This window comes from Ambystoma mexicanum, chromosome 7q (genome assembly GCF_040938575.1).
Source record: "Ambystoma mexicanum isolate Mex_15411 chromosome 7q, UKY_AmexF1_1, whole genome shotgun sequence".
In the NCBI taxonomy this organism is placed as follows: Eukaryota; Metazoa; Chordata; class Amphibia; order Caudata; family Ambystomatidae; genus Ambystoma; species Ambystoma mexicanum.
The window spans coordinates 645,895,318-645,919,139 of record NC_090941.1 but is presented as its reverse complement, the minus strand read 5'-3'; the positions used below and the strand labels follow the sequence as shown (position 1 = coordinate 645,919,139).

General features: G+C 43.8%; 1 protein-coding gene across 1 annotated transcript in view; it reads left to right on the top strand.

Annotated features, from left to right (window-relative positions):
- MEDAG (mesenteric estrogen dependent adipogenesis) overlaps window positions 1-23,822 on the top strand; it is a 351,608-nt gene that overhangs the window by 171,620 nt on the left and 156,166 nt on the right. Inside the window, exon 3 of the mRNA XM_069640788.1 lies at window positions 16,527-16,639. Within this exon, the coding sequence (XP_069496889.1) occupies window positions 16,527-16,639 (113 nt within the window). The remainder of the gene's footprint in view (window positions 1-16,526; window positions 16,640-23,822) is intronic.

The window sequence follows — 23,822 nt, the reverse complement described above, 5'->3', positions numbered from 1 at the left end:
GATGGCTCGCTGTACAATCATACATGTGCAATTGACGGCCGAGAAACCGAAAGACCGCGGCATTGTAGGAAATGGAAAAAAAGCAGCTAGAAGAACTGACTAGTCTCATTAAGTCACAAACCTGCAACTGGCATTGAAAGGATGGGCGCCAGTGGCCGAAACCCAAATATTTTGAAACAGTAGTTAATGAAGGCCTGTGATCGACAGTGAGCCGAGAACTTTAAGGACTTAGATTGAAGCATATTTTTAGGGTTTTGGTAATTTATCGATTCTCAAGCGGTAAATGTGACTGATCAAATATACATCACTGAACATCTTTCTTTTATGCAATATTGAACAATTGCCTTTACCAGAGGATCCAGCATGCATGTAATAAGCAAAGCTAGATAGTTCATGGATTTTCTTGTTTTATTGTATCTATTGGATGTTTTTGATCATTATTTTATGGCACACCAGTGACTGAGTCCGCTGGGCACTTTTTTGCCTTTAGCCAACTTTCACTAAAGGATGATTGGAGATAAATGTTAACAGGGAGACGTGTTCTGTCTACATGGAAAAGTGTGGCGCCATATGTATGAACCCTGCCATCATTGGAGAATTACCTCTTGTAGTTCTTCTTCTTGAATGAATTGGAGACGCTCTCTAAATGAGTAGCAACACAGTGCGACACACAAGGCCATTCTCACTTTTACTGATTTATATAAAGGTGTTGATTGTGGACCTCTTTTAGTTTTTCTTGGCCTTCCACACATAGCCTGCTCTCTAAGGAAACTAACAAATGTGGGCACACAGTAAGTCCTGAAGGAGGAAGCAGAGACGAAAATATACACACTTACATTCTTAACCTTGAAAAAGAAAGGCACCATACTGTGGTTCCATCCTTGTTCTATTCACTTGCAATGCCTGGGGGTTGCCATCCTTGGATTAGAAGCCACCATCATAGCCTTTGCCTTGAATGAGGTCCTCCCCCAGTAGGCAATGGATCAAGGCAGCCTATGGCTCCCATGATGGCTGGCTTATCAGTGGCCCCTGCTGCGGGTGTGCTCAAGACCATGGATCTACCGCTTCAGCAGCACCTGACACTATTGATTTTGGGGAGCCATGGCACTTGCTTTCCCATGTCACCCACAGCTGCTGCGTCAGCTGTTCTCTGGTCTGCGTCAGCTGCTGCTGGACAGTGGCAAAAGGGGAATTCAGGCTTTCTAAATAATATCAGTAATGCCCTATGAGCTCACCAGTCTGTTTTTTGCGTGTACATTTTCACCAGTGTACTCTTTGTTAGCTTATGCTGACTGCTATGTAAATTGATTGGGCTTTCTTTCATGTTTACTTGGCACTAAAGTTCCAAAAGGACCTGCACTTCTCACATTAAATATATGAGTGGATGGCATGTACTATATGTTACACTGGCAGCGTTTATAAGCCTTAGACTAGCCTAACTTATTTTATTACATTTGAAGTAACCAGGGTTGTTGAGATTGGAATTCCAAGCTATCTAAACATCATGGTGCTGGTCCATATGTATAGCATGGCCTCGCACACAAGGGGATGCAGAGCTCCATCTTAAACCTCAACTGGTTAGACATATATTAAAATACGTCTGAAACAAAATCTGAACCTTTTGGGTATATGGAGGGGTCTGGTCTCGTTTGTGCTGGGTGTTGTGTAGAAGAAACACAGGACTCCATTTTGGTTAGGCAGCATTAGAAATTGTTTAGAGACAGTTCCTGAATGCACAGAGTTTCCCCAGGAACTTCAGAAGATTCTCTCCCCTGCCCACATCTCAACAGTATTTTACGTATTTCCGATTGTTCAGTTCATACAGGAACATGATGGGAAATTCCATGACATCAGCAAGGCGGTGCAAAGTGAAGGCGTAACATTTCAATTAAATCATTGTGCCTCATTACACCTTGGACAGATGAACGCGCAGATTTGTATTGTGCAGTCGGGTTATGTATCGTATCATTGTGCTTTGAAGCTTGCAGGTCCAATCGGCGAAGCGAAGGGGTTTTTTTAATAGGTGCACTCCCCAACATTTCTCAAACGAATGCATTCCGTGTTTCTAATTGTGTGTGCATGTTTGATTTAATATATTTAGACGGTGTATTGGTCCGGCCAGACTAAACTGCATCTTGGTAACTACCCACAAAAATTCAGAGAAATTATAGGTTTTCTAGGCGTTACAGAAAAGAAGCAGAGACCAGGGGTTGATTAAGAGTGTGATGATATTGCTTCCGATAATACCGCCAAACTCTTTTGCCATTAGCATATGTGGTAAACACTGAGCACGCGACTCCATGTCATGCCGACCTTTCTGTTATCCCCCCTTTGAAAGTCCCATAGCACTCCATGGGGTCCGGTAATTACGACATGTGCTCATTATTGCAAGAAGTACTGTTAACCTGCATGCAAAAGCAAGCGGACACATGAGTTTCAATAATGAAAATCAAAATTTGGCAGAATGATAAAACGCCTGGCATTCGAAAACAATGTTGTTTTGTTTTTACCACTAGCACCAGACTCTTAATCATTTCCTAAGTCACACAGGTGTGCTGTTATAAAGTCCCATGGGAGGCAACCACGCATAGAGAACAATAATATATCATGTCTAAGAGGAGTGGCCATCACACTGCTATTTGGAGGATGTAGAATTCTAGATGGTCGTAACAGTTGTATCTTACCACCAAGATACTGCAGAGCAAGTCCATGTAAACATTTAAAGGACAACGAAAGCAGTTTGACGTTATTTGTTGGCCAGATAGGTCGCCAGTGTAAAGAATGCCTTTAAAGGGAAATAGGGGAGGATCTAGGCAAGCTAACGATGGGCCGGACTGCAAGATTGTCTAGAGCCTTGTACAGCCTGTAAATGGGTGAGCTGGTATTCTGGAATACTTGCATAGGGCGTATTTGCATAGTTAAGTTTAGAATTGACTAATGCACTAGTTACCACTGCATGCTTCTCTCTCACGGGTAGGGGAGGGTGTGACGGGAAAGCTGTAATCTAAAAAAAAAAAAAAAGCAGCCATTACAACCTCTCCCAATTAATGGTTCATTACCAAGTCAGATTGCCAAACAAAACATGCATTCCTTGCTATCTCAAAAAAGAGGGGGCAGTCCAAAGTACACATGAGGAGCAGGGGAGGGATAGGGGTCCTTAAGCAAGTGTTTTGGGGTCTAAGAGGACAGGTTCTGTTTTTTAATGATTGAACTGGAGCCTACTCAAGAGCACCCAGTCACTCACCTCACTTAAACAAGAGGAGACCATCAGAACATCCTACCAGGGCTAAAGGCCTGAAAATATACCAGAGTGTCATCGCCATATGGGTAATGTGTAAACCGAAGCTTTTGAAAAATTGCCATCAAAGGTTAAATATAAACATTGAATAGAAGTGGTGACAGAGAGGGCCCATAATGAACAGAAATGGATTTAGAAAGAAAAGGAACCATTTTGACAGCTTGGGATCCACTGACCAAGAAGGAGCAGAACCAATTAAGTGAACTGTAGCACTGAGCGAGAAAACAAGAATCTATGACAAACGTTGAAGAATCATGTAGAGCGGTCCAACTTCCCAGGAGGTGACAAGTGTCCCTCATCAGCGTTACAAAGGATGTAATAGCACATGGTTGTTCAAGTGTCCATGTGCATGATGGCATCCAGATTGCAAGGTGAACAATTCATGGGAGTTATCTACATAATTCTGCAGCTGACAGATAAGCACCTGTTTCTAGATTTGGCTAGCCAAGCTAGCCCGACAATGGGATGATGATTACTCAAAACTCCTGGATCCAGAAAAGGATTTTTCGAGGAGAGGAGAAGCTAGTGTTACTTTAGGTGAAAAAGGACCCACCTCCTGACTGATTGACAGGCTGATACTTCTAGTAGTAGGGATTGCCAACACATTAGGGAACCACAGGGGCAAGCAAGACATTGGCTTCCTTACCATTAGGTTTCGGTTGGCACGATCTAAAAATGAAACTTAAGTTCAATAAGGCAGGGTTTCACCAAAGGAGCGGGCGCAGCATGACTTACTTCGATATTAACACCATCCTGGATATCTTTTATTTTTGTTGTAACAAAGTCATTAAAATCCTTATCCAACTGGAGAGAAAGTTCTGGGGAATGCATAGCGCAATGCGAGTTAGGGAGGGAGTGCATGATACTGACCAATTCTCTTAGTTTGTTGATTGCTTAGGAAATCTCACCTGAGACGTGGCATTTGAAGCAACTTTTTTGCAAGGTTAAAGCTGCTTTATCAAAAGATTCTCGATCATGCGTTTACCTCCAAATTCGTTCTTTCCACCGGTAGGCCCGTTTCAGAGTTTTATGCGAAGGTGAGAACCAGGGTTTGGAGGGCTTGTTAGGAGGAATTGCAAAGGGGGGTGAGGGGGCTTTAATGTCGTAAGCCTTTTGAAAAGCACCTTCAGCAAACATCACTTCTCAGATGAATTCTAACTATGGTGAGAACCTTCTAAATAATGTATGCGAGTATGTTCTATTAAAAAAACAGTGATGCTTGTCCCATTACTAGAAACACAGTCTAAGTCGTTGGGTGATTCTCACACCTGGAAGCCCAATTTTCCTCTTTTTGTGCATGTCTCAATAAAGGGAAAGCCTAGTTCTCTTCATTTGTGCTGAGTCTCATACCTCCGAATGTAGTCTCATGTTCTGTCTGTGTGTTGAATAAGCGTAGCATTGGTCATTGGGTTTAAGCCTCACACCTGGGAGCACTGTCTCAATTATTTGGTGTGAGCCTTTCTTCCTTATTTGTGCAAGGTTCACACCTCGAAGCACAGTCAAATTCACTGGGTGGGAGTCTTACCCCTTAGATTACTGGCTCACCAATTGGGTATGACTCACTCATCATGAAATGCAGTCACGTGCATCATTTTCCTTATACTTGAGAACAAAGACCCAATGAACGGTTGTGTGTCTCTCACTCAAGAGCAAGTTCCAAGTACGTTGGTGTGAGTCTTGCAACACAGGGAGCACAGTCTCACTCTCTCATACCTTAAACCACATAGGCACAGATTTGGTGAAAATTCCAGATCTTGGTACAACTCCTCCCTTATTGCAGCGAATTGTACTCATTAAAACAGTCTAACACTTCGGATGAGTCTGACACCTTCAAAAAGTGACATTTGCAAATTGCTGGCTGGGGGATCCTGACACCTTGGCTCCCGTTCTCTCTCACTGGTTAGTAGTCTCGCATCTTAGAGTACAGTTGCATTTTGGCCACTCGCAATGATCCCATTTACAATAATGGAGTAAATCTGAAACCTAGAAAGCATACCTTTTCAGTTCAATAATGAAAACGTGTTAGGCCTTCTGAAATGTCAGTACTGTGGACTCTCTAATCTGCAGCTAGCAGTGGCGTGTCTTGACTGGGGTAGCCCAAGTGGGCTGGCATGAAGTACGAGCGCACAAACACACATAATGATCATAGATTAGGATAACGGGGTGGCCCCTGGGATGGTCAATCATATTGCAGGGCTAGTACGTACCACCCCAGGCCACTCCCTAGACACGCCACTGGCTCCTAGGGCCAGCTGGTGAGATTGTATCTCGGTAGTTGCACATGTGTGCTGGGGAGAGTTTACATTTCCATTCATGAGAGGTGAGGCAGCCGAGACCAGCCGTATAACATTTCTACTGATCAGAGCATGTGCTACCCCAGTTATATAAAGTAGCCAGCTGATAAGTGCCGGTCCTCTCGCATTAAAGCATAGAAGATCGGCTGAGAAGTAGTGCATGGCCAATTGAAAATAAGAAGACTTGCCGAGAATTCCCATTACTTCAGATTATATTACAGAGGCACGAGTGTCATTTGTGAAAGAGGAGAGTTAATGTGGGGCATGGCATGACACCAAGGTGGCAGGTACTGTTTCAGGGTGCGATTGCTCGCCCGTCAATACTTGCTTTGTATTCGTATCAATGGTGATGTCCACAAAAACTCCCAAAGTTCTCTTTTCACTCAAGAGATAAATAAATACAACGTCTTGGCAATCATGACATGGACTTTCTCAAGATCAAACTCCACAGGACTGGGAGGGATGGGAGACGCAGTAGGTGTGCAAGTAAATGATCAATTCACCACCCCTGCACTACTGCCGAGAGGGGCCACTCCAGTCCCATTCCCTGCTGCCACTTTCTCAATGAACTGATCTGCCCCTGGCACCTGAACAGACCTCATGTGGGAGACTGGTAATCTAGGATCAGATGGGCATTACATTGGCTCCAATCAAGTGTCTGACATGGTCGAGACAGTGTTGACATGTAGTGAGTAGCACAACAACCAGTGTTTGAATACTGCGCGCTTCAGGGGACTGGCCTGTGCTGCACGGTAACAGTCTTAACACATGCAGAACCGGTGGTTTCTGCTGCAAGCTGGGCGGAACTCCCAGGCCTTCCATTCCCGCCTCCCACGCTGGGCGGCAGAGAAAAAGTTCAATAATGCTCTTTTGCCTCACACATCACAGACACCGACAAAAACCTGCTTGAGATTTTTTTTCTCCAAAGTGGAGCTGTATGTTCTTGATCTTGACCCCATAGGCTCGGTCGAAATACCTTCAAGCATTGTTAGGCACACACTGGGACACCACCAGTAGCCGGCAGACAGTGTAACTTTCCTCAAAAGTACTGCAAAAAGCAAGTGCGATGTCTTTCAACCTTTTGCTTAATAAAATAACGGTAAAACCTTTAACCTACTCAGGAAGCAACAAGCAGGTTAATAAATAATTTGTCAGCATTCAACTTAATAGTAGCCTAACAATGTACAAACAAAACGGACTCTCCCCGCCCCCAGCTTCACCTTGAAATAAAAGTCACAAAGTTGTGATTCTGACCCAATTTCAAAGAGTCTGCTTAGTTTGGCAGTATTTGCCAAATTAGCGTGTGTCACCCTGTTAGGTAAGATTTTCATATAAATGGCAAATCATCCTCACCTGTGTCAACCCCAGAACTTTTTGCTTTACTGGTAGGTTATTTTCCTTAATACCTCAGTGAGTGGGATCCTTTTTCCACACTCACCGAATCTTTTACTCTTTTTATGGGTGTCATTTTTTAGACTCTCAATAGTGTCTTTTTAAAGTTATCCTCTATAGCAACTTTTTGGTAATAAGTACCTGTTGTTGCTGGGTTGCCCTAGGGCCTCCCCTTTCTTTTGCTAACCTTGAGAGAACTACAGCTCCCAAGAGCAGAAAGGATCTTTGGTTCCCTTTTACATGTTATTCTGTGAAGCCAGCACCCCCCGCCCCCACCTTATGTGGAGTGCTGGGGAGATACTGTATCTCCTTTCACACTTAAACTGTAACAATTCTGTTGCAGGGACAACCTTACCTTCAATGGCTGGTGGCAGTGATACCCTGTATTAATTTGGTCCACCTTTACCATGGGCTGTGTTCACAGCTGCAGTAAAGGCACATAGGGGTGCTCATTTTACCAAAATGGCCCCTGTCTTTGTTTTTCGCCATTTTAGTGTTTCTTGTCCTTTTTTGTTCCTTCCCCTGACATCCAGGGTGGGAAATTCCTTTGGATGACGTTTATCCCGCCCAGGCTCCAGTCTGTCTGTGAAGGCAGGAAGTGAGGGAGGAGTCCGAAACTCCATAGCCCTTTGTCTTCCTCCTTGCCTAAATGGGGACAAATCCCAGTGGGGGGCTGGCTCTCCTGATTGGATAACCAGACCGCCCCTTGTTGGAAAATCCAGGGAGAGAATGCAGAAGTTGTGCTGTAGTTCCTGTTAAATACTGCAAACCTGGAAGCTGAAGACAAGTCGACCACTGGAACTGAAACCAAAGAGGCTGATAAAGGAAAAGTGGCAGAGGCAATTTACCGCGACCACTGGTGAGCCTGCTCTGTAACCTGAGCCTGCTGCAGCCCTTCCTTCCAATCGACCTGGGGACTCCAAAAATGACCCTGACCCAGAGCCTGGTGAGACCCAGTAGACACAAGAAGACCAGCCTTTTGAGCCATCACACGCGTTGCTGCGACCTTGCAGGGCTGCAATACCCCAATACTCTAGGTCCGCAAGCCATTGTGCGGTGCATGGTCTTTTGAATTCCGAATCTCGCTGAAACTTTGTGGGCATCCTGGTGTACCTCCAGAAACACAAATCGAGTCTGAAAATTCCCCTCACCAGAATGCTGGACCTTTGTAACGACGAGAATTCAACCACAATTTTCTGTGCTCCTTGAAAAGGCTCCAAATCTGCAGAACCGCATTCAGCTGCAAGGAAAACCTTGTCTAGAGCCTTCTCCATTGATCCCTGCTGCAAAGTTCCTTCTGAGGTCTTGTTTTCAGTCACCACGACAAGGAATCCTTTGACCGAGTTTTGGGTGCAGATCCTGAAGTCCTCTTGCTGCAAAATCGTCTTCAATGCTGAGGTACTGTGTTGGCTTGGGTATGTACTTACCTTAAGTCTCTTAGGATTTCTGTGTAGTGTAGCTGTGGGTGGTTTTCTGTGATGGGGAGGCCTCTCCAGTGCACCCGGTCCCACTGCTAGAATCCTGCTAGGGTGTCTTCTGTGAAGCCCCTGGACCCTCTTCTAACTCTAGAAGTAAAGTACTCACCTGTTTGCCCAGTCTTCCTAAGGAACTCTGACTTTTGCTACTTAAGAACTTATTCTGACACTGTCTGTTGGTCACTAGTCCCTAATGACCCCCCCCTTCTGCCACTGAGAACACTCATGCTCCAAGAATAAGGAAAATCCTTTTTAAGGGTTGGGCCTTTTGCCTAGAAAAGAAAATAAGTGTTTAAAAGTGACTTACTTGAAAGGAGTTGACTGGTAACTGTAACTCTAAGAGCGAACAGTTACAAAAGTTCTTACTTACCTTGGATGTGTGATGCAGTATTCTCGAAAGTATGGTTAACATCTTTCTTTCCTTAGAAACCGTTTTGCCATTCTAATAGAAAGTAGTTGTGAAGGTATATTACTCACCTGTGATTAGGTTGTGCCTCTTCCCAAAAGAAATGTGTTGGTTTCACCAGATTATTCCTGCAGGATAATTGTATGAGTGTCCCCCAACTGGGTCTTGCTTCCCCTGACTTGCTGTTAGCCTGTCGTATTGCTCTCCCCAAAGTGCACGGAACAAACATAAATCACCAATGCAATTACACAGCAAATACTTTGAACGTAGACAGACGCAATAACTGCAGCCACGCACTCTTAGAAGATAATCAGCTCTTATACGGCTATTTATTCAAAGCTTAGAAGTACAGAGAAATAACTCACAAAAATAATATGGACATAAATCACAGAAGAAGTAAAGAATTCAAAAGGAAATACATCACTGTGAACGTAACAGAATTCCTCATCTCGCGCAGAAGCGGCTGGAAGACCCTGGGAACAGCCAGGCCGAGAGCACCACAGCTCACAGGAGGGACGGACGTAAGCGTCCTTCTCCGGCTGAAGTCTCACCTGACCACCTCCGAGCTTCCGCATATATACACACTCCACAAAATGAGTCACTTCTCGAACCTTCTGGAAATTGCACTTGCGCAGTTGAGGAACAGCCGTCGGTTGCCAGCTGGGTCAATCGAGAACTCCCCCTAAGAAGCGCAGTGCCTCCCTTCTCTAATAACACGCTCCACGGAGAACAGTAGTAAACCATAACAAAGTTAGCTTTCCCAGCAGAAATGTCCTTGACCGCATACCAGGTTTGGAAAGCATGTTTTTCTCAGCATCATGAATCTAACACTCAGCAAAATATGTGCAGCTTTTCACTGCGGCATGAAGTAAATATCCATCATGGCTCCGAGCGCTCCCAGAATGCATTGCGCACCAGCGCCATTTTAGTTCAAGCATCACACCTGTCCAGAATAAGTCTGCATTAGGTTGTTGCCTACCTAGAATAACTTTGAGTCACTCAATAAAAAGTAACATTGGGCTCTGCTATCCCTGTACTTTTGTAGACAGACACAAGAAGAGTCTGTATGTTCTAATTGTCCCTTATAAGTCATACATAAGTTACTTGTCTAGCTGGGAAAGATCTAACCTGGACTTCATTGTGCGCTTAAGAGTCTATGGGTTTTACTGACCTTGATGTCACGAACCTCACCCAAAACCCCCTCTGGCAAACCCATTTGCCAGGTGGAGACAGGACTCTGGCCTCTGGAGCCAGGCATCCTCTTCAAAAGCCCTCATGGGGCCAATCCTGGCGCCTAGGGCGCCAGGCTCATACACCATGAAAAACAATGTGCTTGGAAACTACTTTATTGTATTGTCAGTCAACATGGAGGCATCTACATAGCTTGGTTCCTAAGAACAAAGTAGTGTTTTGGGTCTGGTAGCCTAGGAACTACTTTACCTGGACTATTTTGTTGGGGCTATTTAAACCACACCCGAGCAAGACAACACGCTTCGCGCTACTTTGCAGCTTGCAACATGACGCTCACTGTGTCCAGCTATTCCCTCGAACCTCGGAGAAGCAGAACCTGCAAGGAGACAAAAGGAACATCATTAGCAGCAGCATCTTACCTGCAGTCTTCATCTTTAAACACTCGCAGCTACTGAGAACAGCTTCCTGGAATCTGCACGCCTCCCGGACAGAACGACCTGCAAGAGGAAGATAGAGGGAACATTAAAGAATGCAGTAGAGACATTTACAAATTACGAACTGCTCAAAAGGCTTACTTGGCTGGTCGCCTCTCGGCCTGCACCACTCCAGACATTCCACTCGCGCTGAAGAACACAGCGACCTACAAGGAAGGAAAACACAGGTTAGCAAAGGCAAGACTTTGCAGCGCTGCACATAGCGCTTACTTACACCATCATAGCGCTCTTAATGCGCCATCATTTACCAGCGGGGCTCAACCAAGCCAGTTCGCCGCGCTGAAGCTCTGCATACCTAAGGGTGGAAAAAGAAACATTTTAAACAAAGAAAGGCATGCATGATAGCAACAAAACTAAAGAACAGCAATAAGACCTACCTGAACAATATCAAACAGGCCGGCGTCAGTGAAGTAACTGGACCGCACTCGCCCATGAAAGACAACGCGCCCCTGCAAAGAAGGCAGGACGGAGAGCACGCCTAATTCTACCACAAGTCCTGTATTTTCAGGCAGAACCTTCCCCGCAGACCACATCAGAGCAAAGCTGAGAAGCATACCATCAAGTAACGCGGCTGGGTGGCGTCCCTGTGGATACCAGGTGAGCGTAACACTTGAGTTAGCTGTGTGCCATCCAAAAATAAGTTACAAGAATTACTGCTTATCTCAGTCTCTGTTTCACTGATCTCAAAAAGCACCTGTAATTGAATATTACATCCTTAGGTTTTACTCACCTAGTATAACTGTGTGTTATCACAAAAGTAGTAATAGGTTTTTGCTGTACCTGGAATAAATGTTCCACTATTCACAAAAGGTATATTCTCCAGTTGACTGATTATGTGGTTTGTACGGAGAGTCACTGTCCAACTGGTAGGGTTACTGCCCTTGCATTATTGAATGTAATTGTGAAAGTAACCATTGGTTTCTACTCGCCAAGAATAGGTGTGACCTATACTGAATGTGTATGAAAAGGTTTTGACTCACCTAGAACTACTGTTAAGTGTTCCAAATAAGGTTTTTACTTTGGTCTGTGTACCTTCAAGTATAGTGTTGTGTTTTTATAATTGTGATTACATGTAATGTGTGATAGTACTTACTTACCCCTAGATTTATCTGGGCCTACTTGTATTTAAATAAATAATTTATTTTGACATACATAGTGTTTCAGTGTTTCTTTGGACCATTTGTATTAAAATTTCATTTGTACTGATTCTGTAGCCCTCTCTCTCTCCTAAAATAAGCCTGGCCGATCTGTCTACGCTACCATGAACTCAGGTGGTATAGCCTTATACTAAGAGTGGAGTCTTGTACTGACTCAGTTGAATGGTTTTACTAAGCCCTTATTCGGACTTCAGAAGAACTGTCCTAACACACCCTCCGCCCCCTCCTGTTACTCCCTGAGGTGTGAGATAGCACCTCACTTTGCCTCAGGACAATCTATGTAAAACAAGCATTGGCGATGCCATTAGTTTTGGCGTTTACTGAAGTTATTTGCATTTATAGGTACCAGGGTGCAAGGAAGAGGGTGCAAAGTTTCAAAGGAGGATGCGATAAGGGGCACCCCTGCACTTGCAGGTTCTCAATGTCACTGGGCCTAGTAAGGTCATTGTTTTGTCCTCCCTTGTTCCCCTCCATTTCCTCGTCACGCTCTGAAACACTTGTGTATGATCGCGATACAAATAAAATATATCGTATCAATACACCTAGCATCCAAATAAAAAATGCACGCCTTTAAAGACACACTTGTAAACCTCTAAACACACAATTGCACTATGCTCAGTAATACACTCTTTTGCGCGGTGCAGAGGCCGCCCTAACAATGCCCATTGCGCGATGCATCCACACAAACCTTACACCCCGGAAGCCGTCGTACACAACAGTTGAGCGGAGGAAATGTGGCATGGTGGCAGCCAAATCAATGTAAACCACAGGACAGGAGACCCCCAGGTCATCCCATTTAAGCTGCACCACCCAGCACCATTACTATCGTGCTCCAACAATCAACCTACAGAGACCAGCTATAACCTGAGCGTAGGGAGCATTTCTTCCCCCAAAGTCCTGAGGGGGCCCAGATGAAGAAAATAAAACGTATAATTGAACCCGACGAAAAAGCTTCAATAATACGGACGAGAGGGAACAATCATCCCACAATCCTTATGAGACCAGGCCGGATATTTTAAAGCAAGTTGGGCACAAAGCTCTGTGGGGGAAATGCTGGTCACCACGAAGGCCACCTGGCGAGGACGGGCAGCACACACGGCTGACCCCTCCTTTCCTTTACTCTTACCAGTGCAATCGCCTTTTTCCACATGTCCCATTCCACAAAATAACTTTTCGCGCTCCAATGGCAGGGCGGGTGAGCCCATGAAATGTTGCGACGGCACAAATCCTGCACCACCGCCCATGCTCCTTAACTTAACTCCATTAGTGCAGCAAAGCCAGCGACCCCCAACTAGACAGATGACAGGACCCCAAATGCAATAAATCCCCCGCCGGCCTAAAACACAGTGGCACATGTGAAAAATCTCTCAAGTTAAAACATGGCTGTAAACGTGAAATATTCTTTAAATTACGCAGGTGACCGCACTACATTACTAGCCCATTCTAGCGGCTGCACTTCACAAAATGGGGCTTGCGCCAGCACTGGTGTTATTATGTACTTTCCACAGGGAAGACATTGGGTCACAAGAGATACGCAACACTTTCAAAAAGCACATTTGAAAATCGTAGTTCGGTCACCAGAAATGCCCAAACGCAACATGCAATAGTCCATAAATTAACACACAACTGTAAACGTACATATACTTCAAATGAAAACATTATAATACACTGCATTGTTTACCAATCCAAACGGCTGCACGTTACACGTTTCAGCAGCGTGACAACATGAAACTACTTGAACACTACCCGCCACAGAAATGCATCTGTGCCACTTCGAGGGCTGCCAACCTACTAATCTTCCTGCACAAATGAGTCATTCATAATGCCGGAATTGGCCGAAGTCCCAACCACCGGCGTACTCACTTTTCCTCTAGTATTGTTCATGCGCCCTTGTACGCAGAAAATACCGTACGACACTCCCAAGGCAGACATTATTGCCAGGCGCTCATGCATGCGGGAAATCGCGCGCACTGCCCCAAGGCCCTAATATATTAATCATTTTCAAAATATATAAGCACCCCTTTGCGCCGGAAAGCCCCGCAGTCTGAAACAATAAATGTTAGGCTTGCAAACCAGTGCCAATGCACCACTTCCAGGACCAGGAAGCAGCAAGCCGTCCCTTAGTCCTCTTGCAATTTAACAATGGCATTCCCTATTCCCCAACCCAAATCCGTTCCAGAGAGCAGCTTGTGCACTGTGTCACAGCATCGTAGACATCGGCGGACTTGTCCGCAAGGCCGATCTTGTGGAAGAAACTAATGTTTCTCCCAGTTAGTCCGGGGCGGCAAATTCACTGCAGCTTCGTCTCAAAAAGAGAGATCACTATGCAGGGACTTTAAACAGAAACTGACATGAGTGCAACCAACAAAAAGATTGGTGCATATAAATCAAAATATAACAGGCATCTAGTTAAAGGAATGGTTCGCCCAAAATTTGTTATTACGAAAATAGATAGCCAATGTTAAAAAAAAACGATTGGCATTTTTTTTTTTCGAAGTCCCTATGTAAAATTTTGAGCAATTCAAGCTCAAAGATAGCACATGGCCATTTTGTGAAATGGATGCCCGCCGCTGTGCTCACTTTGGCTTTTGCGGCACTAATGAAGGAAAAGCCAGACAGCTGTAGTAAACAAAAGCTACCACTGTGTGGCTTTTCCTTCATTGGTGCTGTACGCGGAGGACGGGGACCGGAGACTACAGGCAGAAAAGCTGCAGCTGCATCTCGGTAAGTGCTATTTTTTAAATAAAAATAAACACTAGCTGCGTTGGAGCTGGAGGAGCCCGGAAAACTTAGAAATAAAACCGCAGCTTTAAAAACGTTGTATTTATGTTTGCAGTCGCTTTTGAAGCGACCGCAAACATAAATATAACGTTATTGTGTTTGAAAACGCTGCAGTTTTTCTTTCTAAGTTTCTCAGGCTCCTCCGGCTCAGAGGAGCCTGAGAAACTCAGAAAGAAAAAACTCAGCGTTTTCAAACACAATCTCGTTGTGTTTCTGCCTGCTGTGGCTATCACTTTGGGTCTCCGGTGCTCCCCTAGGAGAGCACCGGAGACCCAAAGTGAAAGCCAAGGCAGGCAGAAACACAACACGGTTGTGTTTACATGCCGCAGTGTTTCTGCCTACAGCTGATTTCCCATTTGGGGCTCTCGGGCTCCCCACGGGGGGCCCGAGAGCCCCAAATGGGAAATGCTAAATGCTGCAGTGTTTCTGCCTAAATCTGCTTTCCCATTCAGGGCTCTAGGGCTCCCCACGGGGAGCCCTAAAGCCCCAAATGGGAAAGCAGATTTAGGCAGAAACACAATGCGGTTGTGTTTGAAAACGCTCCGGTTTTCCTTTCTAAGTTTCTCAGGCTCGTAGGAGCCTGAGAGACTCAGAAAGAAAAAACAGCAGCGTTTTCAAACACAACCGCGTTGTTTCTGCCTAAAACTGATTTCCCAGAGCCCCAAATGGGAAAGCAGATTTAGGCAGAAACACTACGCGGTTGTTTTCCGCAATGCTAAATGCTGCAGTGTTTCTGCCTAAATCTGCTTTCCCATTTGGGGCTCAAGCCCTAAAGCCCCAAATGGGAAAGCAGATTTAGGCAGAAACGCAAGGCGGTTGTGTTTGAAAACGCTGCGATTTTTCTTTCTAGGTTTCTCAGGCTCGGAGGAGCCTGAGAAACTTAGAAAGAAAAACTGCAGCGTTTTCAAACACAATAAAGTTGTATTTATGTTTGCGGTCGCTTGAAAAGCGACCGCAAACATAAATAGGTTTTTAAAGCTGCGGTTTTATTGTTTTCCAGGCTCCTCCAGCCTGGAAAACTTAGAAAAAAAACTGCAGCTAGTGCTTATTTAAAAAAAAAAATAGCACTTACCGAGATGCAGCTGCAGCTTTTCTGCCTGTAGTCTCCAGTCCGCGTCCTCCGAGTCCCGGCACCAATGAAGGAAAAGCCACCCAGTGGTAGCTTTTGTTTACTACAGCTGACTGACTTTTCCTTCATTAGTGCCGCAAAAGCCAAAGCGAGCACAGCGGCGGGCATCCATTTCACAAAATGGATGCCCCCATGTGCTATCTTTGAGCTTGAATTGCTCAAAATTTTACATAGGGACTTCGGAAAAAACAAATGCCAATCGTTTCTTTTTAATATTGGCTATCTATTTTTGAAATAAATAATTTTGGGCGAACCATTCCTTTAAGTCCATTCCTTAAGTAATTTTGCTCCTACTTTGGAGTGCGCCCAGCTTCCCGGCAACAGCAGCAGGCTGGCAGACGTGAGCGAGAGGGTCAAGGCCTGGATGGTGCGTCGGCCATTTCATTGCCCAGGCATCGGTAGGTTGCCATGGCAATGCCATACATAGACTGCTACCAAACTCCTTTTTTTTTTACATATAATGTTTTAGCGATTAGGTGGTTTATGCCACAAAAGCGGCAAAACCAAAAATAACTGAGCGTGTCTCCACCCTCATCCTGATTAGTACCGAGCACTTACCAGCAGTTTGCAGAATGTTTGATTTCCAAAGCATAACCTAGACGGCCACAGCTCATCTCATGGTTCAGCTCTAAAATTAAATCATGTTAATTTTATTTGTTCTCCATTGTAAATGAACTGCACCCTCACTCAAGATGGCTACATTGATTTGTTCAACTGTCAGTAAACACTTGGATGAAGCAAAATGCTTATACAGTGAAGCTGCTGAGCATTATATTTTGTTCTGCACTCCAGTCCTGTGGGTGTGGAAGCGAGTGAGAACTGTGTGGTATAAGTGATCATGGAAGCTGGTACTTGTTGACTTTTGTTGACTACAGAAGCAAGACATACTTTACATCTTTATGATTTCAGAAACGACATTCGCCTTTGTTGTGAACACACGACACCCCAAAGTGAAGGCCCAAATTGAGGGTGGAATGGACCGTGTCATATCTTCAGTATTTGGAGAAAGTTACAAACTTCAGGTGAGTGATCACAACACAAGGAGATTTGGCGCCTTTTAACTTCACATGTATGTACAAAACCGTCAGTTGCCACCTTGTGGTTTGATTTGGCCGCAGTAAGGGCCACCTTTACTGTCCAGCGCTTCAGCAGGAGCTGGGACAACTACTGATGGTGAAGCAGCTGTATTTTATGTCCATGGGAGGATCTGATCGACTGTTTGCAATGTACTAGTGGCTGCACGTGACGCATTTGATTTCAAATGTGCTGCTGCAGCCACAAGCACATAGAAGTTGTTTTTTCAGTGCAAAATTATTGTCATAGCTTTTTATCTACACCAAGGGCACCACTGGGATTATTTTTGTGCATATTACAGCGGCAGTTTTTTCTCGGGGGGAATGGTAAGAGTTTGACTGACTTTTTTAAGGCACCTTTGCGTACAATTTGGTAACAATGTTATTACTTTAGGTGTAAGATGACTGTATATTTGTCAACTGACTCATGTTTAGCATTTGAACGACAAATTAGCTCATTTTCATTGGCACAGGTTCCCAGTGTCCATAATGACCTAGGAGAGGCACGTTGCACCTCATCTCTGCTTCCCATCTCAAACCCAGCGGCTCCAGCTGGGGCACTGAAGCCAGGCCTTCTGTGAGTGCGGGATATGAGTGAGATCTTGAGTGCTGCCAGCACAGGGATTCTCAGCGCGCTCTCTTCTCTCAGTGGTGAGAGTTGTGACTGATGTGCAGTCCCATAAATAAACAGAAAAAAAGTGTCCAGAGAAAAATATATTTAAAATAGGGTGTCAAAATGTATTTAAAGTGATACAAAAAATGTGAAAACTGGTGAATGAATCACTAATTATTTAACACTAATCACATAAACATAGCAAAACAGCAGCAATAATATGCCTAAAATCGGCTAAAACATCGTCACACATACTTGCCATTCATGGTGCAACATTCAAACACAACTCATCATACTGTGACATGCATCCGAAATACTAAAAGACAAGACAACCGTACTAAAAACACATGGGGAAAGGGAATTCATAACTATTCCCCAAAATGACAAACATTATTATTGTGTTCACAAACAATAGGATCAATTCTCATACAATCTATTGTCAGGGTGGATCAAAAGGAGAAAAAGTACAAAGATCACATCCCTATAAGATAACTCTCGACCGGTCTCGACATGTACTGGTGATTGACACAACGTCTTCCTCAGGAGGTGGATGTTACCATTCTGATAGGACCCAAGCTGTTGTAAAGACCAATGCAGAGTGTTGAAGCCAGCCTCTCTGGAGATTTAAGGAGTGCATCCTGAAAGCCGCTCTCTGGGGCATAGAACAATCCAGAGCTAAATATGTTAGAAATGAAAGAGCAGCAAAACTTTGCCGGAGAGTTCAAAGCCGTCTGTTCATACTTCATGCAACGCTAGCCATGTTTGACAGCATCCAAGTTAAAAAAAAAGAAAAGAGTTGTGTTTGAATGTTGCACCATGAATGGCAAGTATGTGTGATGATGCTTTAGCCGATTTAGGCATATTATTGCTGCTGTTTTGCTATGTTTAAGTGATTAGTGTTAAATAATTAGTGATTCATTCACCAGTTTTCACATTTTTTGTATCACTTTAAATACATTTTGATACACTATTATAAATATTTTTTTCTCTGGACACTTTTCTTCTGTTTATTGATTTAATTATAATACTCCAGTCCAGAGGCTAGAGTTTTCCTGCCCCTTTCAGTTTTTTGTGATGTGCAGTCCCAGACATGTAGTCCTATGTGTGGTGGGAGGTCTCTGAACGGTCATAAGTGATTCTTGTCACATGTCATCCTGTTGATGCATCTGTGATGGGCTAGACATCTGGCGTGTGGGATGCATAGCATAGTCTTGTGGGGGCATTGTTATTAAGGGATGCAAGGTTAATTCTGGAATGAGTAGTTGATAATCTGCAACTACGTGGCGCAAAGTCCTTTTAGGGAACTGTAGTTTTGTGGGGGCACCTGCACTGGAGTAGAGTGTCTTCTGGAACCCACACTCGGCTAGTGGAGATTCCATAAAGAGCCGCCAATTGCATTTTGGGATTTGCAGCCATGTGGGGAATGTGAACAGGTTGGTGGAAATGGAATATGGAGTACCATCATATGTCATTCGAGTGGCATGTTTAATTTAAGCAGGTTGGAGTATATCCAGTACTTTTCCTTCTCACACGAAGCTGCACTCTGACTGTTACTGAAAGGACCAATATATAGGTGCCATATTTAGGATATTACAGACGTTCGCCACAGCATGATGGTATCTCCGATCCATCATGTGTCCTTTAGCTCAAATTTCAAACATGAGTGCAAGTGTAACATTAGATGCACTGCATGTGAGATTTGTCACATATTGACCAAAGTGTTCACTTGAGATCAGATCATTGTGATTGTAAAAATCCCCACCCATTGCGCACACAGTCTCATCAAACACAGCACTTAGAATGAGAAACCTTTATGATACTTCATACTGACAATGTCTAAACATATAATTCTTCTCTGTTCTTTGTTTGTTCGTTGTTTTTGTCTGTGGCCTGACTGTTTTTTTTTTTTATTATCACCATCATGTTTTTATTACTACTATCATATATCGTATATGCTTGCATGTATCAGTCATCTTTTTTCCGGTTATGGGAATTAATGACAATTTATGGTTTATGAGTTTGAATTGTATTCCTTATCATCAGTTTACGCTGCTTCTTTCACATTTAGTAACGGTATGATGGTTCAAGTTTATATGGGGTTAACCCTTAATCCCAAAATTGTGACTCATGTGAACGTTTGATGTCACTTGATTGATTTCATTGGTTTATTTGGTCTTTGTTTGACTGCATTGGTTGGATTAACATTAAAGAGTTTTGCCCTGATGAAGGACCATAAGTGTCTGAAATGCATCTGCCAAATGGCATTGGAAAATAATCAAACACAATAAAATGATCCCGCAACATCATCGCATTGGAGTATTTTGCCTATTTCTAGATGCAAACTAGAATGAATATACTACACAATGTTCTAACCACTAAGTGGTATTTAGGGTTTGCAGCCATCACTGATGGTTATGTATCTAGCCTCGGTCCTTTGCCCCTTGAAAATGTAATCTGGAACAGTCATAAGCCTGTACTGTGTGAGGCAGAGTGAATGGCTATTGTGAGATTAACAATGAGTTGGGACATGATATATACCAGGGCATGTAGTCCTATCTCAATCCCCTTACCCAGTGATGCAGAGGACACATTTTAACTTTGCCGCTGCATAAGCAGAGTACATTCTGTAAAATGTTGCCCAGTGGTGCCTCTGTACTTTGTGAAAGAACAAGTGATCTGGTATGTTTTAGGGCAGCAGTCTGAATCATTGGATCCCAAGATTTGTTTGTACTTCAACTCTCACCAGTCCCAGCCAGCATAGTCAATGGTGAGGGATCAAGAGAGTTGTAGTACAAAACAACTGGAGAGCCATAGGCTGCAGGCATCTGTGTTAGTTATACCTAGGCATATGAGGGAACAACTTGGCATGTTTTGTGAGTTCCTGGGATGATCTGCAGATGAACTGGCTGGGAAGATAGAAGGATCTCAATGGTGGCTCCGTGTGGCTGAAGAGCTTTGCTCCCAAAAGAAGAGATTAAGTGCACGGTACTGTAGGTTTTCCATACTTCCACTGATTCGATTCTACAGCAGTAAAGTTATTCCAAAAATCCTTTAAGGCTTGGGGATATACCCGCGCTCCTGGTCTGTAGATTGGGTGAGGATAGAGGGGCGCATTTGGAAAAGAGCATTGAGCCTGCCATTATCCCTTCCAATGGCCAGTCTGCGTATGAGTTGAGTTTAACATCTTTGGCAGCTCATTTGGATAGCAGACTCATCTTATACAACAGGCACATATTAGTACCAGAGTGGGATTCCTTGTATGAAGATCTATCCCTTCATCTACAGATGGGGGCACCCTCTGTGCTCACCCAATTGCGGGATATTGTGAATAACATTTTATTTAACATTAACAGGTCTTTGGAGTATGTGAAGGTAAATACAGAGGGCGTTAAGAAAGCAATACTGGACCGTGATTACGCTTGTACTGTAGATACAATGCGTTCCTCAGTTATCACTGCTTCCCATTTGATTAAGGATAAGCCTAGAGGCACCCCTCCCTGCTTATCCCTCCCGAATTCCTAATTCTAGATGGAGAACAGAATTCCTAAGATTTAGGATGAACGTCATACCAACCGGGGAGATAAGGGAGATTCGGGCAAGAACTAAAGGGAGGGAGAGATCCCCAGGTTGTACCCTGTGTCGGTCTCAAAAAGTGCAGTCTCTGAGGCATATTCTTATTGAATGTAGTGTCCTCCAAACCCTTCACGTAAAACACTTCTCTCGCTTTGTGCAGCAAGAGGAGTGGCTTACATCCCTCCCTTTTTGGGAGATAATGACATTGGGGCAAGAATTCAGTGTGGTACTGGAGGTACTTTGATTTTTTAAATGCCCTAGGTTTTATCAAATTGTAAAAGAAGTTTTATATATTTTGTGATGAATTAAGTCAAATGTTTAATTTAGGGAAGAATGCATTTTTTATGCCTATTTTTATTTTTATTTTGTTATTACTCTCCTACTGTTTATCATGTAATTGTTGTTGGTTTGTTGGCAGGTTGGAATGTAATTGGGAAAAGGGAAAGTAATGTATAATAAGATGTTGTACTAGGAGCTTCTGTTTCTGTCCTTTTTTCGTTTTCTTTTCTTTTTTCTTCTTTATTTGTTTCTTTTGTTGCTGTTTAAGTTTTATGTATTTGTGAAAAGTCTTTTGACTATAACACAATACAAAAAATGTTGGCTCCTAAATTATAAAAACACTAATTGTAGCTCTGGACAATAACGTTCACTTAAGGTGTGTGGTCACTTGTGATGGTAAATGTGGTACACTACACATGTTGATTTAACATAGCTACTCTCTAGGAGCATCTAAGCAACGCTTTCTGTAGCTGAATGCATGGATTCAATATCCATCACATCACGAGAGGCAAACATAATACTCTGCTGCTTACTTCCTTGCCCGTGTACAAACACTGTTCCCAGGCCTTTTTCACTGGTGACCACCATGAGGATCAAGCTTATTTTGGGTACAAACCCTCCCTAATCTGGAGCCCTAAATTGACAGTTTGATGTCTACAGAAGTACACTCTTCATTCCAATTTACTCAGATGCACTTCTTATAAAGATGCCGGACAAACCAATGACGTGTAACACTCCATATTTATTGAAGTGTTTCAGCAATAAAAGAGTGTTCTGCCACCTCGCAATGCCTGGCTGCCTTGGTCAACTGCCAACAATGGAATCCCAAGACTCTCACAGTCTAGAAGGCACAGTGCAGCTTTACAATCCTGTTGCATAAACTTAGGCCTTTGGCAGTCTACAGCTGGTGGAGATTTCTCCACAGATGACCTGAGGCTACTTCTTCCAAGCAGCCTCACCTGAAGATACTACCTACCCATCTTCCCTCGTTCCATTTCCACAGTCACACCATCAGTAGAAACCCTGACTATATTGTCTCTATTCCAAGCCTGACGTTTTTAGGTTTCTACAGTATATAATCTCCCACTCTCATCCCCCTGGCCGGGTCATAATGGAGGGTTGAGTCCTTTGGGGTCTGACCAAGTGTCATGACTGTACAGTCTCCTACCTTCATATACACAACCTGACCCAGTCTGCAAGCCCCTTACCCCCTCTCTCCCCTATCATGGGCTTTCATATTTTCCTGCTGCACCTTTCATTCTCTAGTTCAGAGGTTCGGAGTATCTCATTATTTACTTCAACTGGACCCTTTTTTCCCATTCATTCGGAATGCACATTTGCCTTCCTTCCTGTAACAACTCTAATGATGTGACAACGGTTTGGGTCTTTTTGACCTAATCACATTTGATCGTATTTTACCTTTTTTCGGTCTAAAATGCAGAGGGAGACCCCCTGCAACCCTCCATACTTCCCCTCATCCTAATCTATACCCTTACCCCCCCATATATATATTTAATTACACTTGACCGGACAAAAGGTCAAAGAAATTCGATAAAATGTTTTAGGTCAAATGTTTTTAGGTCGATTATGCCAATACTGTGACACCCACCATGCGATGGAGGGAAAAACCATATGGCCCTCGCCCTACAGAGGATAGTTTCCTTACAGTCTTCCCCCTCAGTCCTTGTCATACAGACAGCCTCCATGATCAGCCTGTAGACCGCCTCCAGAGCCCCATTGCATTATTTAGAGTTATGCCCATTACCAACAAAAATGACATATACTCTCTGCTCACAAATTGTGGATGATTATCTGTTAACACCCTCACTGTGTCAACCTTCCCTTGCAAATATACCCTTGAAGAACTGTATCAAACTAGCAGAGGTAACATTCTGCATAGCCTTCATCTACACCACTTTGAGAACAGGTCCAACACACAAAGCACATAGCAAGTGTTTCTCTTGGGGGTGTGTTTATGGACAAGACTCAACACGGCCCAGAAACAAAAAGAGGAGTCATTGGCTTTACATTTAGCTTAAATATCTTGTCGGCTACAACTGCATTCAACACACCCCTATGGATGTCTCTGGACAAACCTGGCCAAGCCACCAATAATCAATCCACAGTATTTGCTTGATAAATAAATAGGTGCCACTCAGGGCCTAAGCTAAGTAGATGGGACTTTGTCGATGTTCTTCCACCTTCGTACACAAGTCCACCTTCCACACTCAATTGCACTTGCATGCTCCAATACTCACAATGAGCTTTGCTCAACCCTACCTTGTTGGTTCACCCACACACCTGTCCCCTCTCCATTAACCTTTCTTCACAGTGTCATCAAACGTCATGAATACCTCTACCATCCAGTGCACCACTGGTGCTTCCACTTCACTGGGAAAGCATATCAGAGAGTCTAAGAACATATTCCGCATGCCTGGGATATACTGTTTCTCAAAATTGTGACAGTGAATCGTGGACACCTATTTGGCCATGTGGCTGTGCAACTATGAAACCCTTTACACTCAAACATTTTATACATGGCTTGCGATCTGTGCAGAGGGTGAATTTTGGCCCGCGCAAGAAAGTCTTGAACCTCTTGATGCCCAAATACCAGTCTAAGGCCTACTACTTGATTCAGGAGTTGTGAAGCTCGGCCCAATGCCGAAT